At 38.2% G+C, this 17,749-nt stretch overlaps 1 protein-coding gene across 5 annotated transcripts in view; it reads left to right on the top strand.

Moving 5' to 3' along the window:
• Window positions 1-17,749, top strand: part of LOC144195560 (glutamate receptor ionotropic, delta-2) — a 218,755-nt gene that overhangs the window by 149,312 nt on the left and 51,694 nt on the right. For all 5 annotated transcript variants that reach the window (XR_013326101.1, XR_013326102.1, XM_077715284.1 and 2 more), the window contains 3 exons: window positions 2,723-2,824; window positions 7,602-7,799; window positions 9,013-9,325. Coding sequence is in view for 3 of the 5 variants with exons in the window: in XM_077715284.1 (XP_077571410.1) it covers window positions 2,723-2,824; window positions 7,602-7,799; window positions 9,013-9,325 (613 nt within the window). In the remaining 2 variants the exon portion in view is untranslated. The remainder of the gene's footprint in view (window positions 1-2,722; window positions 2,825-7,601; window positions 7,800-9,012; window positions 9,326-17,749) is intronic.

Raw genomic sequence — 17,749 nt, 5'->3', positions numbered from 1 at the left:
ACCCTGTTTTGGTGGCAAAGCATGACATTTGAACTTTCACTGAAGATTATTGCTATAATTTAAATACCTTTGAGTTTGATGCCAAGCCCAAAATTTGCACTTAATTAATGCGATGGGGCCACCCATAGTGCAAAATGTGTCCTCAAGCCGTTTTGTATTTTTTAAGGCTGTTCTTATTTTGATTTAACATTATTCCTGCACAGTGAAAGTATCCCCCTTATCTAATTTATTTCTATAGTATTCTATGGTTCATAAAGGTTGGGTATGTGCACCAGCTGTAGGGAACTGCATTGAAAACACTGAGATAAGGAGCTTGATAGCACAGAGTACTTCCACAGTAGCAGCCTGGCCTGCTGCTGTATGTGCAAGCTGTTGCTACTTTCGTCTGAAGAAGGAGGGAGGGAGGCTAGAATTGACAAGGGATGACTATAGGGGATTAAAAAAGTAGTTGTGAGATAAGAGCAAGAAGACAGAAGGAAGGCTCGTCGTGCAAGCTGTTCAGAGACTGCGCTGACACATGTTGCTCATCAGCAGGGGAGAGCAGAATGGAGAGAGAGAGAGAAGTAGTGTGTACGGTGGTTGCTGGAGCAGTGAAATGGCACCGCAGCTTGTCTGGTGATATTCCCGCTTTGTGCGATGGTGAGCAGTTATGGCAGAAGGAAGACGAACACACACAGGCTGGCCAACCATGGTGGCTGTGGGGTTTGAAAAGACGAGAACTAAAATATGAACGATCGAATACAAAACAGGGAAAAGCTACACTTTAATGTGGTGCTTTTTTATGAGTGATATCCATCTATTCAATCTTTCCTACAGTTCTTAAAATGTATCAAATATAATATATTCAGTGTTTCTGTGTGTGTGTGTGTGTGTGTGTGTGTGTGTGTGTGTGTGTGTGTGTGTGTGTGTGTGTGTGTGTGTGTATATATATATACCCTCTTTCTTTTGACGGACACCAAATATTCTTTATATAACATCTTTTTATTAGCAGTCTTATCACTCCATGTGCCGCACGCAGTCTTCCGTCCGGCACATGGAGTGATGTCACGGACACTCAAGTTGCATTAGAGCTTTTCAATTTGAGAAATGTTTTGTCCATATCGGATATGAAACCAACTCCCGCAGGTTGATGTGGTTTCAATCTGTCTCGCAGAAATCATATTTCCGTGTTCTATGACTGTTCTGACTACAAAAGAGCCACCCACTTTCATTCTGGATGGCCTAAAAATCAGATTTCGGCTGCCAGTCTGAACAAGACCATAGTTGCCACAAACAACACAGAAACACAATAAAGAGAGCAAATAATGAATAACCTTGTATGAAGTCATCATGCAAAGCTAATAATGTGAGATACACAACATCTCACTTGTCATTTGATGCAAGCGCTGCCATGAGTGATGCGCATAAATCACCGCTCCTCCCGATCAAAATAGTTTCCTCAATATTGCAGGAACCCTGTGTTGATTTCCCTCGAGAAGCACGCAGAACATTAAAGAGCCATAACTTGAATTGTCTTGGTTTATTGCCATTTCATTTGTACGCAGTTCTTCTAATGACAAAAGACAAAAAAAGGAACCGAATTCTAATCAAGAAATATTTAATGGAAACCATATCTGATGTCTTGGAAACTTATTGCAGCACAAAGATATTTTAAACAGGGATTTTATGTATTTTATTGGCTAAAATTTAGGCTAACATTGGTTTTGGGAGTGGCTGGGGGTGTCACACAAGGACACTAGTGATCAATTTAAGATCAAATCCCCATTTCACAGCACAGGTCTGAGATGTTTCCTATAAGTAGCAAGTTTAAATGAATGCCCTTTGGAAGTCTGCTCTCACCTCCTTATTCTAAGTGCGCGTCTAACTTCCACTTGACCTAATTATACGCTCTTCTGTCATGTCCAACTTTTGTCACAAGACCACCATCACATAATGTGTTGCAAAGAGGCGTGCTCAATGGTGTGAAAGGGGTCATCATTGTTCACCCCTCCACGAACAAAACACGGTCTTTTTTAAATGAGACTTCCTCTGTATGTCAAGTAAATTACCAAAATCCACTTTGACAAATAGAGAATGCCTAACTTTAGATTTGCGGTGCAGACATACATATAGCTAAATGAGTCGGCTACTTACTATAAAGACACGTTAAAATCAAAGCCTCCCTAACCATACTCCATCAATGAGGCTTCATCATGCCCTGATGCATAGACGAGTCAAGTAAACAGATTCATGTTTACTTCCAATAATGATGCTGTCACAATGACTGAAATGCTATTGTAAAATATTCCAAAGAGTCGAATAATGGACATGCATAAGGGTTTTATAGTGTTTTGATATCGTGGTCTTATTCTAATGTACTATATTAATATATATATGTATGTGTAATGTATTTTATTGTATTGTTGCTGCACAAAGTTGAAGAGGATTCTACTGAAAACCATTAATTTAATATTACACATGACAGTTATAGATGAATTTGGGATAACCTGTTGGGTTGCTTTTTAAAGGGAAATTATTTCAGATTATTGCACATGCAAAGCTATGTCATGATAGAAAAAGGGACAACAGAAGATGAACTATTAAGTTGGAAATCATTTTTATTGTTTGCAGTTTCACTTCTCTTGCTCTGCACAACATTGGTAGTTCATATTCATCATGATACACAGACTCAATTCAATTACTATAGATGCTAACCTCATATTTGTGTTTGTGTTCAATATAGCTGGCCACGTGGGATCCAGTTCATGGACTGAATGGCACCCTGACAGACAGAAAATTGGAAAACAACATGCGGGGAGTTGTACTGAGAGTCGTTACTGTCTTGGTAAGATCCACTGCTATGATTTCAATATTATGACGATCCATCCATGCTGGGGTGTTATGACGCAGTAGCAGCCATGTTGTGAAAACCTGTATGTATCTACAAGCATACAATAAAAGCACAAAGTATATAAATAAACATTTAAGAAATAAAATTAGGTATTACATTAGGTACTCCCCCAATAATTGGCCTATCAAATCAGGGCTGTTATGAGGGAACCATGTGAATATTGCATCAGGCAAGTTTGAAAGGCCATCAAAACAAATATTTTGAAACTGAAATATCAGATTGACTGTATCCTATAAGAAGTTCCAGCAGAATTCTACGAAGGAAAAACCCAAATAAGTCAGTCAAGCTCACACTTGCGACTCCTTTCTTAGCCTCTCTCCCCTAGAGCGGCCACCAAAGTCATTTGAGAACATCCCGTATTCGCTTTTAAAGATTCACCGCTGTAAATTCTTTATATCCCGTCTTTGAAGTGTGAGACGCTGAGAAGAAAGCAATGATGCTTGACATCTTTGTGGTGATTCCTTTCTTCTGCTTTGCTTTTTAGCCTTCTTATTTCCCCCAGATATACTCTCATAATAATTTTACAGGGAAAAGAACTCGTACTCTTTATTAATGTCGTCAAGCTCCTTTTGTTCTGGACTAAGGATGAGTGGAATGCATGAGCAAGCTGAGGCTGCATGTGATCGTTCTTTTTTTTTTTTTTTTCATTATTCACCCGTTAATCCAACTAACCGTTCATCACAAGGTGATTTAATCCCCTCTCTTTTTATGATCTTCTTATGATACTGGCTAATACATGTAGAATCTCACATTGTCTCTTCTTAACATAGATTTTACATCAGTAAATAAATATTATAGTCAGAATTTTGTTCTTGTGAGAAAAATGGCTTGGACAGTTAGGAAACATACACAGACCATACCAGCCATTTTACCCTTAGATTATTTGTGTCCACACCTAATGCCACTGACTCCTATATTAACCATAAATTGTAATGGAGAGGCCATATGGCTATTACTCACAAATGTATTCATTCATTTTCCATACCTCTTATTCTCACAAAGGTCGTGGGGGCACTGGAGCCTAACATAGGCAACTATGGGCAGTTGGCTGTGGGCACTCGTGGCACAAGGAGACCAACATTTTAAGCGCACACTTGTATCCGGGGACAATTTAGAGTGTTCAAATAGCCTACAATATTTTTGAGATATGGGAGGAAAATAGAGATTGGAATGAAAAATGTCTGAACAAATATACAAGATCCCTCTCAATGGTACTCCATTAACAAATGTATCCTTTGGATACAAGATGAATTAGTTATTGACCATTTAAATAGGGGCTAACATTATAGCACTGTTAGAGGAAATAAAAATATGATTTCCATTGATTAGAAGAGGACTATGTTGATTTTTATATATTGGCTACCTGGTCAATAATTTTGCAAATACAGTTATCTTTATGTTGTTCATTAGCAGAAGACATCTTTCTCAAATGGGCCTATGATTTATATTTCATCGCAATGTAACTGAATAGTTTTAAGGTCATTGGTTGCATTAAAACCTTTTTTTTTTTTTTTTTTTGGTGGAAACTGAATGGTACAAAGAGGTCGTAAATTCCCCCAGTGACTCACTTTGCTCGCAATTTTTTTTGTATTTTACAGCTGCATTGATTTGACAGCCTTGGCCAAAGGGATTCTATTTATATTTTATTATATATGTCTGTCCTTCAATGAATGCTTTATCTTTTGTACTTTTCAAAATCATGCGCAAAGAACATATCAGAGAAAACGTAGCCAACAGTTTATTTCATAACATTGATGTTGTGTTATGATATTTAAAAGGTTTTGTTGTGCATAGAGTATGATAAAATTGAATAAAAAAGGACAACATATTTCCAGATTTGCTGCCCACGAGTATCAGTTTTGACAAATATACAGATATATATTCCTTTGGGGTGAGGGAGGCGTTGTCGGGTTGTATATGATAACTAAAGGAACATCATTAACTAATCATATTTGTGGTTTGAAATTTACAAAATGGCTTTTATCTTATACATATGTCCTTTTCCTAAACCTGCCACGTTCAGTTTGTATTTGCTCAGACCTTTGCACCTTCTGGTGGCCTTTTTTCTTCCAATTTGCATATGTATTTCATTTTATTTATTTGTATGGATAATGAATGAATGAAAACGGCATTGGGACCACATGAGGCTGGCTAGAAGAAAACAGGAGGTGGAAAGAAAGTCTTGTGGGGTGGGAGGGTGCTTTTGCTTTGCTTGCCTGCTTGCTGCATGCAGACAGATGTGATAACATTTTTCACGGTCGACAAATAAGGAGAATTGTCGCCTTGATGGATGTGACGCTTGGCTAGACTGGCAGAGAGGAAACACAGTATCTCTGGCATATGTTTAGGGAAATACGGCATTGTGGCAGCGTGGAAAAAGCACCAACTGGTATCATGCAGCTGGTGAGTGGCAGGGGGAATACACGAGTGTCAAATAACAGATAAGAGAAGACAGTGCAATGAAGCCTCATAGAAGGAATCAACTCATAGGGCATTTTTTGTATTTTTTATGCTTTCAGATATTTAACGTGAAAAGCCTCAACCAGGTATTGATTGAGGCCGGCAGCTCAAAGACAGACTATTCAGTCCAATTTTTTGGGAATGATTAAATGAGCCTTCACCACTGAAAACTTTTGACAATGCTTAAAATTTGACAGTATTGATTAAGTTCTGTTGTTGGCCTTTTTTTCTTAACTTGACATTTTGTTTGAGATCGAGGTTTTGTTTAGTTTTTTTCCAATGAACTTTTCACCTCAAAGACACTTTTTGTAGTATAATGAGGTGAACTAAAAGTATGTTCTGGCATTTACTTGTGGGAGTCATGAAGTGTTCTCATGTGTATTGTACAGCTTGTATCAAAATACAAAAGTGTTACATCAAACTGAACATATGTGGGTATATTTCCAAAAGCTAAATTGTTTTCCCAATCAGAACATAGACATGTAGTGGCTAGTTTTCACTTTTGCCTCAATGTTATGAGGCTTTGTTTGAATCTGGGCTTCAACCTATAATGCATTACCTAATGATGCATGTCATCATTAGAATTTCTGAAGAACATGTTGTAGACATTTTAATAGTGTTCTTAAAAGAATGACTAGTTTTTGTGTCCCTTGTAAATTGCAGTACTGTCATATATGTTCTTATCTTTTTCCATTGCAGATGGACAAAAACCTGGTCAATTATTTTGCAAAAATATACTTGAAAGTTTCCTTAAAGGGGGCTTTCTGATTGTTAAGCTCAGACAATATTGAAGCATATAGGTTTTTTTTTTACAAACTTTGTAGCAATGTTGGTGAGAATCGATAAAAAGTAAGACTGGAGGTTTCAGCAATAATGACTGTAAAGACTTTCTCTGCAATCCACACGTTGAAGAGAAAGGACAATTCGGAGAGAACAATGGACATCTGCCTAAAATAATGGTACTAGTGGTTCCCCAGCCTGCTGCTAGTGGGTTGTCATAGGTTCCAGAACCCCTACGATGCTTGTGAGGATAAGTGGTACAGAAAATGAATGAATGGTTGAAAGAGCAGAAATGCTATTGGGGTCCCACTGCACAATCAACATTGTGTTTATGTGTGGTTGTGTGGCTGTGTGGATGTGGCGGGGCTGCATAGGAGGTGTTCCTGCTTGGACTGATGGATGCTTTTAGTGCAAGAAGGTCTTGGCATGCATGTCCACTCACTACCTAATAGCTTATTGAACGGCCACAGCTAGCAAAGATTAGAAACCCCGAAGTTAATCGCATCATGTTGGTATGTGTGTGTGTGTTTGTGTGTTGGCGTATTGGTGTGTACACGCATGGACAACGAGCAGCTGGAATCAACTCAATAGAGCATAGGCTTTCCGTAAATCGAGGAGACGTTTCGGTCTAAAACATTTCATTTATCAATAGGGAGGTTTGCGTGAGTGGATTTAAGTGAAAATTCCCCCCGTAAAATGCAAGTATTAGATGTGTGTCTCTTGGGGTTTTTTTATTTTGATTTTTTTGCTTTGATGTTTTATAAGACATCTTTTTTTCACCCCTGAATGCCAGCGATTTTTAATTGCCTTAAATGTCAAATGTTTGCTGGATGTCTTTAACGTCAACAGGCAGCTGCCCTTTAGATGCCACGCACATATTGATGAGCAATGGGTGCTGGGAGGTGTGACACACTGACATGAATGATTAGGATTAGGGTGGAAGGAGGTCTCCAAGTGCCCATTTAACAGCTTGGTTGTGTGATCTTCCTACCAAACTAAGGATCAGCTGCCAGTAAATATCTACTTGCAGTTTTTCCACACTTTGTCAACCTCATGGACTCAAGCAAGGTCTGAAATCTGATTTTAAAGCAAATATATAAAATCTACTGTATTTTCTGGACTATAAATCACGGAACAAAACAGATCATTTGCACCCAGCTGGAAGGAGAGGCAAATGTACCATATGTTAAATCCAAAAAGGTTAGGAAACACTGGTCTCACCGATAGACCTAAACACAATTGGGTCACTGTCAGACTGATTTTGAGCACCATGAAAATGTGCATTGATGTTAGATAATGTTTTGACTAAAGCACTACTTGGTTGTTTAGTTCAAACCTTTAACCTTTGGAAAGACCTTTCGGATGATGCTCTCAAGGGCCCTTTAGTTATTGTGTGGGTTAAACTTCCATACAACTGCTTTATTGATTGCCTATTTGACCGACTAATGCTAAAAGATTTTTGCCTTTCCAGGAGGAGCCGTTCGTGATGGTTTCTGAGAATGTTCTTGGAAAACCAAAGAAATACCAGGGTTTCTCTATTGACGTCTTGGATGCGCTCTCCAACTACTTGGGCTTCAAGTATGAGATCTACATTGCACCAGACCACAAGTATGGTAGTTTGCAACCCGATGGTCAATGGAATGGACTCATGGGGGAACTCGTTTTCAAGGTGAGATGAATATCAATACAAAATTAGATGTTTCCTACAGGATAAAACCTTTTGAACCAATTTACAAAACTGAATGCATAATGCCACGTCCCATTGGAATCACTTCTGCATGCTATGTATGCAATGGATGGCTTACGTTTCCTTTTTGGGACTGTTTCTCAGACAATCGTTTGGCCCACTTATAGCATTTCAGTAGGAAAATCATGCCATGTCCACAGTACATATTTAAATGAAGCAACCTCATGGGGCTCACTTAAACTCCATTTAAATCGGACAACTCAGATTCAACTCCTCAAGCGGACAATAATAAGATGAATAACTCATAAGATTTGTTCTGTAAAAAAATATAACTGCACTTTATAGTTGCTCAGACTGGATATTTGGAGAATAAAAGAATCTTAGATGGTATAATTGTTTGTTACAAAGTGTTCTGAAACAGTAAGTACTATAAGTTCAATATATAATGCCATTATGCCACAATGCATCGGTGAGGCAACTTGTAGTCGCCGGAAAATGGCGCTCAAGGCGGAGAGCTAACAAGTATGAATATGTCATAAATAAATGTCATAAATGTGTCTGGCCTGGGAAGACGAACTTGTGGAGAAGCACTATACAATTTCGTCATACGCTGCTGAGGGTATGATGACTACTAGGCTTTTTGTCAAGTCAATGATGACGACAATGCCTATGTCTGATTTTTTCATTAATGGCATTATGAATTCAGAGAGTGTCACATATTAAAAGATTTCATTCTTATCTGCAAACCTATACTCCGGGTAAACCAAAATAGGATTCTACAGTTATACGGAAAGTTCAACGTGATTTTCCCAGTGCCTGAGTTCCTGTATTTGGCTCGTAGTGACATTCCCACGTTCAAAGTCATAAATCAAAGACAAGCTTTTTGATAAATCAAAATATTACAGCTGCTAGCGTAACTCCAGGGACTGGAAACATTTTAATTACCCCCTTTTTTTTTTGGCAACGCTAATTTTAATTGCACCTACTGAATCATGCAGTCTTGAAGTGCAAAATCGTTCAGTTTACTTATACAAATGATGCACAGATGATTGTCTGTATTTCAAATGAGAGTAATAAATAAGAGCTAAAATTAAATGCAATAAATGTTGTGTGTATATTTATGATATATATAATATATAGTCGTAAATGTAGATATATTGATATATAATGAATAATCCTTTCCTCTGTCATTTAGCGAGCTGACATCGGACTCTCAGCCCTGACCATCACGCCCGAGCGCGAGAGTGTCGTGGATTTCACCTCACGTTACATGGACTATTCCGTGGGTGTGTTGCTGCGCAAGGCTGAGCGCACAGTGGACATGTTTGCTTGCTTGGCACCGTTTGACCTGTCACTGTGGGCGTGCATCGCTGGTACCGTGCTGCTGGTTGGCATCCTGGTCTACTTGCTCAACTGGCTAAACCCACCTCGACTGCCCATGGGCTCTGTATCCTCCACAACACTCTACAACTCTATGTGGTTCGTGTACGGATCCTTCGTACAACAAGGTACATACACAATGCATCACATGGGTTGACCTCTGCTCTGGTGTCTAAAAGTAACTGGAGATCCTGCATGATGAGATGTGATTATGGTTATTAATACGGCAGAATGGGAACATAGTCTATACTTCAGTAGTCTGAAATGTTTCCGCAAAAATAGAAAACAAAATCTAAATTGCTCTGTAATATTCATAATTGTATATTTATTTTAATCCAAAGATTTCCTCTTTTTTTGTTACAAATTGGTAATTTATCCCTCTTCTTATATTAGGTTAACACATTTGCTAGAGGAATAAGGTGATGGTTTGTTCTGTTTATTCTTGTAGCTATGTCATCACCAACACTTAGCAAGGTGGCCAGGGTGTAAGGGTGGCAATTTGATGGCAGGCAAAACAAGCTTTGTGTTGCACTGCCAGCAACTGCACTCAGAGAAAATAAATGGAGAATGCTGATCTTGGAGGGACATTATTCGTCCAAATTTAGCAACAAATTGTACGGTTGGAGTATGTATTGTTGGACATGACACTATGTGGCAAGAAGCAGAAAATTTGATGCGTCTGACTTTTTGCGTGGTGCCTGTGAGGCAACCTTGATGCAAGATCAGCAATCTATAAATATGTTACACTACACAGTGATCAGTAGCTTGGAACTCAAAATGTCGGTCCTTATACCCAACATTTTTATGCTTCACAATCTCTGCTTTGCTCCACCTGCTTCCTCCCTGGATCACCTGACAAGAAATTCAATGGTAGTCTTGTTCTTTTCTTTTGTTGTTTTTGTGCTAAGATTGCCTCATAGCTACTAATGCATTTCTGCATTTTTCAAAGGATTACTGCGGACTTTTTACCATATGTTGGTTCTAAGTTTTCTTTCTGTCTATGTAAAACGGGATGAATGAGTTGCTGATGAGCACGGTGCCTGCCCTTCCCTCAATAATCCTCCATCTTGTTGTAGCGTCTAACGTCCCTAATGATGATGCACGCTAATTGCTGTTTGATTTTTGGCAATCATTTCTCTTTTTGGAGTAATTAACATTTTAGTCATGGCATCATTAGTGAGGAAAACGTGTGAGGAAGGATCTCATTTTGAGCAGCTTGTTGAGCTGCTGTGCACCAAAATGCAGCTGCATGTTGTGTGCACTGTACTGTGTGGGTGTGTATGTGTCTATGGGGGGGTTAATGCAAGGAGCAGCATTATGGTCACAGATGATTTGTCACTGATTTGGAGGACCAGAAATCTCGCTTAGAATTTAACCAAGCATGAACAACACTCATCCCACTGCAGGGTAAAGTAGAAAGTAAAGCCTACTGTAAAAAGTCAGCTGGAAAGCTCAGAATGCAGTCCATTTTGGAAATCAAAGACACATTTTTCCTGCAGATACTTCATACTTATTGCTGTCTATGTTTACAATTGAATTGAACTATACTGTGAAAACAATGTAACCCTTGAGAAAAATGGGAGCGGAAACAATATTTGGGTTGGCTGTCTTGCTTTGGGCCTTTTCAAGCAAACCAAGCATGAGTACTAGGAGCATGCTGTGAGATGTTCTCAGAGATTATTTTCATATTTCATGTCTCTTTCCTTTCTTATTCTTTGTAGTTTCACAGTATTTTGTGGTTTCAGTCATCTCAGAACTTGTTTCTTAATGGAAGAAACTTTTTATATATGATATAGTATTTCCCAAAGATGCCAATTCACATTTTCATCTGGGTCGTACTTGCCTATGGTCAGACTTGGAAAGATCATTACAATAATTCCTGGATGGGACGAAGGTTGAATGATTGCCAAGGCCAGGACCACCAGGTTCCAGGGTAGAAAGCAAACAGATAACATTAGCACAGTATTGACTGGAAGCTGCGCACAGGCTGGTCGGAGCAAGACCCTGCAGGGAAGGGGACATGCACTCATTTGCAGTCTTGTACACTGGCGTTTGGATTTTGAAATGAGCCACCAGAGGCAGTGGCTAGAGTGAGAGCTTGGGAAGAGGAAAGTGATTGGATGGAGATGGGTGTCATGCGACGACTATAGAGTGTTAAAGTCAAAATTGTCCAAAGGCATTGCAGGGAAGTGAGATGCATACCCCTATGTAGTAAAATATACCAGAAAATTGAAGTGATGGCAAACAATCACCAAATCACTGCAAGAGCCCATGATTAAAATATTAATTTTTTTTGAGTTTTCAACAGTATGTAGTAAATACGTTTTCAGAGTGGCATTAAAAAACTACTATAAACTTGGGACTACAAACTGCACCCAATTCTAAACTGGATCGACCAAATTTTACAAAACAAATCTGCATTTGTTTGAATATTATATAGCCGTGTAAACCATAAGAATATTCATACCAAAAGACATGCACCTCATTAAGTTAAAAAAGTATGTAGTTTTGTGAAGAAAGAAGAATAATGTTCCAAAGAAGAATGTTACAAACCTATTTGTTCCAAAAATTGTACTCTTTTATCAGAGACTCCGTTATGTACATAAACTGGATTAGCCACAGATGGAGAGAATTGTACCAACACAAGTCAAAAAGCAGATATGCAACAGTGTTCTAATCTTTAATCTTGTCTCCTGCTAAGATTCCTTTCCGTCTCCTTTTATGTGCTACCGCTTACATATTTGCTGTTGTCACGACTCAAACTGTTCATCTTGAGCAAAAGAGGAAGATAGAAGAGAAAAGAAACAAAATGTGGGTGTCAACTCATATAAATGCCTTGCATAAATATTTCCCAGGTGTCCTCTTTCTCCCACTTAATCACGGCACAACCTAATGTTAGAAACCTGAACATTGAAAGATAAGGTGATTTGTGTGTATGGATAATGCCAGACACAGTCTACACAATTTGAGCTTGATTATGGCCTGACAGTAACGTTGTGCAGACTCATTTACTGCCATGGCTGACATCACTGCGCCTCATGTAGTTGTGCATTTATATACCGAGTGCTGATAATACATCTCAGATACCTCACAGCCACGTGCTAAAGTTTTTTTCTTTTGCTGCTTGTTGTCCCACATAGTGTGACACTTCCTAAGTGTCCCTACTATTTGTTGATAAATATTGACCAGTATTATAACTTTTTCACTGACCTGTGCTCTGGTGTGTTTTTAACCAGCAGACTGTGACAATTACACATTGACTGCGGACGGGGGCACACAGTTGTGTTCCTCCATCCCACGCAGACAAAATAAACATTGAAACTGATTTTTCAGCGAATCTTGTTTATAATGATTGTGGTGATACGAGCAGATCATATGACCGTCACAATGTGATAGAAGATTCCTCTGTGGCCATTGTTGATTGATATCTGCTTGTCTCAACTCTTGCCAATATTGAATGTCAGAGCATGCTTTTCGCGGCAGTACGTTATGATCAGGGAGACGCTATGTCTTGTAATGTGACAATTCATCTATTCTAAGACAAAATGCATCAGCATAAAAAAGTGTCTGTGGCAAGCATTAATTTCATGTTAGAAAATAGTGTTTATGTGAAACTTTTTCATTGCTAGTCAATTTTAATCATATAGGTGATACATTTTAAGTGCAAAATATGTAAAGTTTCACAAGATCACTAAAAACAAAGCGATACAATTATATGCTATGTCTTGTATTCAGTAGTGTATAAGAATGCCAAAATAATATTCATAGCAGAATATATATGGATATTTTACATCAACATAGCTGAATAAGAACCTGTCATAAACTCCCAAAAAGTGTATGGCCCTGGTATGTGTGCTTTGGAATGAAGAGTTGAGTAAATTACGTTTCCATCCACTTGTTGTAGCATAGCTGTCCTCCATCTCAGCCTCTCACTGTGCGACAAGCATTCACATCCCCTCCATCATTACCTCTGCCTCCAGTGTGCTGCACTGCTGTGAAGCCAGTGTTACCATGACAGCCTTTATTTCTTCTTCATTTCTTTTTATTTTTTTCTTCTTTTTGTCTCCCCAACTTTCTTGAATCCATTATCCCACTAGAGTAGGGATTCGCCGAGGTGGAGGCAGTGCAAGTCCTTTCCCCCCGTGACCAACATTTGTTTTATTTTCATCCATCTGAGAGGAAGTCTCTCGGCACCTATAGTACATTCAACTCCTATTCATTCATTTTCTACACTCTTGGTTTTCTCATTATCAAGTCTCTGCATTCTCTTGAATCAGCCCTCCATTCACTGCTTTTAGAAGTCAAATTGCATTTACATTTCTACTTTGTGTGTGTGAGAACAGGCTTGGTATGGACTTTGAAAATACAACCTCCAAAACAACGCTCCCGAAATTGATGCCTTGTGATTTTTGGAGGGTATGCATAATGTGATTTTGTTGAGATTTTAATCATGCTACATTGCCATTCCCTGGTGAAAACACAATCTGAGTGGTTTTCCAAATTATTCATCTATGGTCACACACGTTAAACAAGCAAAATAAGCATTTCTGAGCAATTAACATAGAGGAATTGTATTCTTGAGTTACCTCTTTTCACATATCCAATAGACGACATGTTTTGTCATGAATGGCTATATTTGGTAGTGAGAGTGTATCGGTGGAGAAGGTTCTTAACGTTACAGTCCCATATCCAGCTTTTAAAACGGAAATAATGCAAAGACCAGTTTATATTAAGTCATGTATGAAATATATAATAACTTTGGCAAATTGGTTAGAGGTAAAACTGTTACCTCACTCCACGTTAGAGTGCTGCCATATGCCTGGACAAATAGATGATATCCCCTCTTTATGGATTACCTTCATACATGGGTGACCCATCTAACAACTTTTTAGAGATACCAGCTGTCACGTGAGCTTTCATTTATAATTATCATTTCTTCTAATGATCATTTTATTTGCTTGATTGTATGGGGAAAAAATAGGAATACGTATAGTGCACAAAAGCTGACTTTAGGAAAGTGTGAGCATGATGCTGCTACATTCTTTTATAAGAATTGGAACACCAGATATTTCCCTGTTATTGTCCGCTGTGGGGATAACCAGTTTGGAAAATGAATGAATAAATACATATTAGCATTCATTGGACAGAAATTCATATGTGATCATAGTTTTTGTGTACTGTCTCCTATTACTGGTAGTTATTTTTCCCGCTGGATGAGATACAGTTCTGGCTTCTTTTCACATTGACCTTCCCCTTCATTTCCAACAGCATATGTGAGTTATGAGAACATGTTCCCAATGACATTGATTATGGAAAGTCACTTAAAAAGGTATAGGCAGCAATTACTGCACCGGTTAGTTGGAAGGCGAGCCAGGTTTCTCTTCTCATAAGTCTGAGTACATAATTGCATTGTGTCACATTTAATTAGACACTGAAAAATCTCTCCTACTCTCCAGAGAGTAAAAAAAAAAAAAGAATAAGCCGGATTTTGAATTTAAACAAGTACTCATATGTTCTAAATTAATATTAGAAAAACTGGTTTAGCTGTTAATCTTTGGTTGTAGTCTGTTCTGTGCTAACCTTACACAAAGAAAATTAGATTTTGTCACTCAAAGGAAAAACCATTTGGTAAAAAACTACCAGTTACTAAACTGGCATTGAGCATAGTTCCAAACACTGTTTTATTTTTAAAGGATGACTTTTTGCCCTCTATCTAAAACAGTTCCAAGTTCTTCTAATAACATGTCTGAGACAGTGGGCAATTTTTTCAGAGGATTGGAAATCATAATCCAACCGATTTTACTTGCTTGCCTTGCCTTCCTTTGTTCGGGCAACTGCAAATTTAGTGAAAAGCCAAGAGCCAAACCTCTCACTACAGACACTTTTAATTGCAAGTATAGAGCCCAACAGTCATGGAAAAAATAGCACCTGTAACACCATTTCTCCCTTACAGTTTTGCCTTGTATCTCATCTTTAAAGAAAATAAAAGTAATGTAATGGAATTTGTATGCATGTAAAAGTAGACAGTCCCCCACACCCAATTTTATGCTGTTCTCGGATACCAGGTTCTTCTAAATGATGGTTTTATATTTATCGAAACAGAAGCGCATGACAATATTGCGTCATTTTTTTTTGCATAGGATAGGTCGATGAGAAAGCAATTAAGCGTGTTGTTTGTTCAGGCTGCAGTAGCTCAGAAGGCTGACCTTGACGACATAGTTACAAAGAAATTGTCTGATTATTGTAGGCGGGGAGACTAAAATATGTGCAGCGATTGCTGCGGCTTCAATGACTCTCTGGTGACAGATGCTGGCTTGAATTTGATCCGCAGATTAAATGCAGCTTCAAAGTCTTTGAGACAACCTTACGTTTCCATAGTTACAACTTAATAGTTTAGGCTGTAAGGTACACTTGCCTTAGTATAATTGTATATATACAAAAACCGAGCATAAAGCATAATATTTCAAATGTCATAATACCTCACAATTTAAATAGGCAGTGGCAAATATGTTATTATCCAGATGTAAAGCAATAGTTTGGGTGAAAGTGTAGCCATTTAAGAACCCCTACTGTGTGTGATAATATATTAGTGAGACTCCAAACTAGGGCCAAGTTATGATATCAAATTTAAGTATCAAATTGTCATCATCCAGTACTAACATTGCAACACGACATTACAACGACTATTAAGTGATCACATTAGTGGACAACTCTGATCGAACGTTAAACTCCTCACACACTGCTGAACAGAAAGCAATAAAAGAAAAGCACTGGTGAAAGATAAACGTGATGGTGGACTAGCAGTTTGGACACCCGACTCAAGGAACTGCGCAGTTTCAAAATCATTCCAGCTCCATAATCATTCCAGCTCGATTTTTGTCAATTGATGTTCATTTGGACCTCTGGCAGAACATGGGAGATCATTTTAAACTTCTAAAGTTTTCAATGTAACCATGGTATAATCATCAAAAGAAATACTTAATTTAATCTGTCTGATTTAAGTGTCTTACAATAGAATAGTAATTATTTTAATTCAAACAATCTTAATCATGTCTGCTTTTGTATATTAAATTACTTCTGCTTACTTTGGCTACTTTGCTTCAGAACGTCATGATGATTTCTTCTCTTCCTTGAGGCAAATATCATTGTCTAACGCTAAGTCTCAAAGAGCTTTCCAGTTAGCAAAGCCGATCATGTTTTTGCTGGAAATCAATTCTTCTCAAGATGGGCTCTATGGAATCCAACAGCATGGCCGGAGGAAAGTGTATAATTGAAAACAAGTATTGTTGTGTTTGAACTTGGCAATGAAGTCTAATGAACTATATTTCTTCTCTTTCTGCGAGGCCCAACTTTTGCCCTCCAGGAAACAAAATGCTTAGCTACATGCAAAAAAAAGATCCCTTTCACATTGAAAAAGCACACAAACACCCTCATACACACATAGCTGTGTGTGTCTGGCTTTTGTTCCTCTCATATTATACACAGATTGTATTGATCCACATGCTGTAGAGGAGACTGTAAATAAAGGCAGTTTTTTTTTTTTGCTGACTTTTTCACATTTGAGTTGCATTCAAGTGTGAAGAGTCAGAAAAAAAGTGCTGATCAAGCTGTTGGGAAGAAAATATAATGTTTCCAATGTCACCACAGGTCCTTTTGTGCAGTGCAGTGAATTGAATATTGTGCACAGTTCTAAATGCAAGAGAGTAAAGCTACATAAATACAACCCCACCTTGTCTCTTCAAAATTGAATCTTCCCTACCAAAACTGCTGCTCAAAACTTGCAAAAGTTTAAATATTCTACATGCAATCATACACACCCAAAAAAATAATTAAAACACAACATGGAGTGTGAAGGAAAGCCCCCCAGAAGACCTGCCACAGTACAATTTTAGAAGGCTTGCACCATCTCTTCTCAGAATGCATTGAGTATTCATAGTTTTGTATGTTTCCTATAACCTGAAATGCCGGATTGATTGTTCCATATATCCACTATGAATATATTTCACATATCAAACCGGGCAAGATCCAATTGAGACCTTTTTCATTGGAAGAACATTCACAAAAATATACGGTTGTTGATGGGCGATGGCTCTTGTTGTGAAAACATTGTTTCCCATCAGAAAACCGATTAGTGATGTTCTGTGATCCTCTTTTAATGAGCAAATTAAGTGCAAAAACCTGCAAAATTGAACTAACTACAAGGATCTTTTAAATTCACAGTATGCATGAAAGATGCATATTTTACTAAGTAAATTTAACCCTTATGCAGTATACAAAAGTGTTTGTGGATAATGGGCAAAACTGGCTGGGGGCTTATCATCCAAGCTAAGACTATGTATTTTCAGTTATTTCCAGTCCACACGTACTCACACGCATCCACACATGAAATGTGTTGTGCTTTATCAGTGACCTCCACACTTTTCCTATTTGGAAGCCAGTCACCCTCTGCTCTTTCATTTGAATAAGGAAAAGCTCTCAGTGAAGAAGAGTCAGCCAATTTTCCTGAATGTTTACAAGTGATGATGCAGCAAGTTGGCCCAAATGGGCCCATG

The sequence above is a fragment of the Stigmatopora nigra genome, chromosome 4 (assembly GCF_051989575.1).
Source record: "Stigmatopora nigra isolate UIUO_SnigA chromosome 4, RoL_Snig_1.1, whole genome shotgun sequence".
Taxonomy (NCBI): domain Eukaryota; kingdom Metazoa; phylum Chordata; class Actinopteri; order Syngnathiformes; family Syngnathidae; genus Stigmatopora; species Stigmatopora nigra.
The sequence above is the reverse complement of the archived record's forward strand: the minus strand, read 5'-3'. Positions and strand labels throughout refer to the sequence as shown.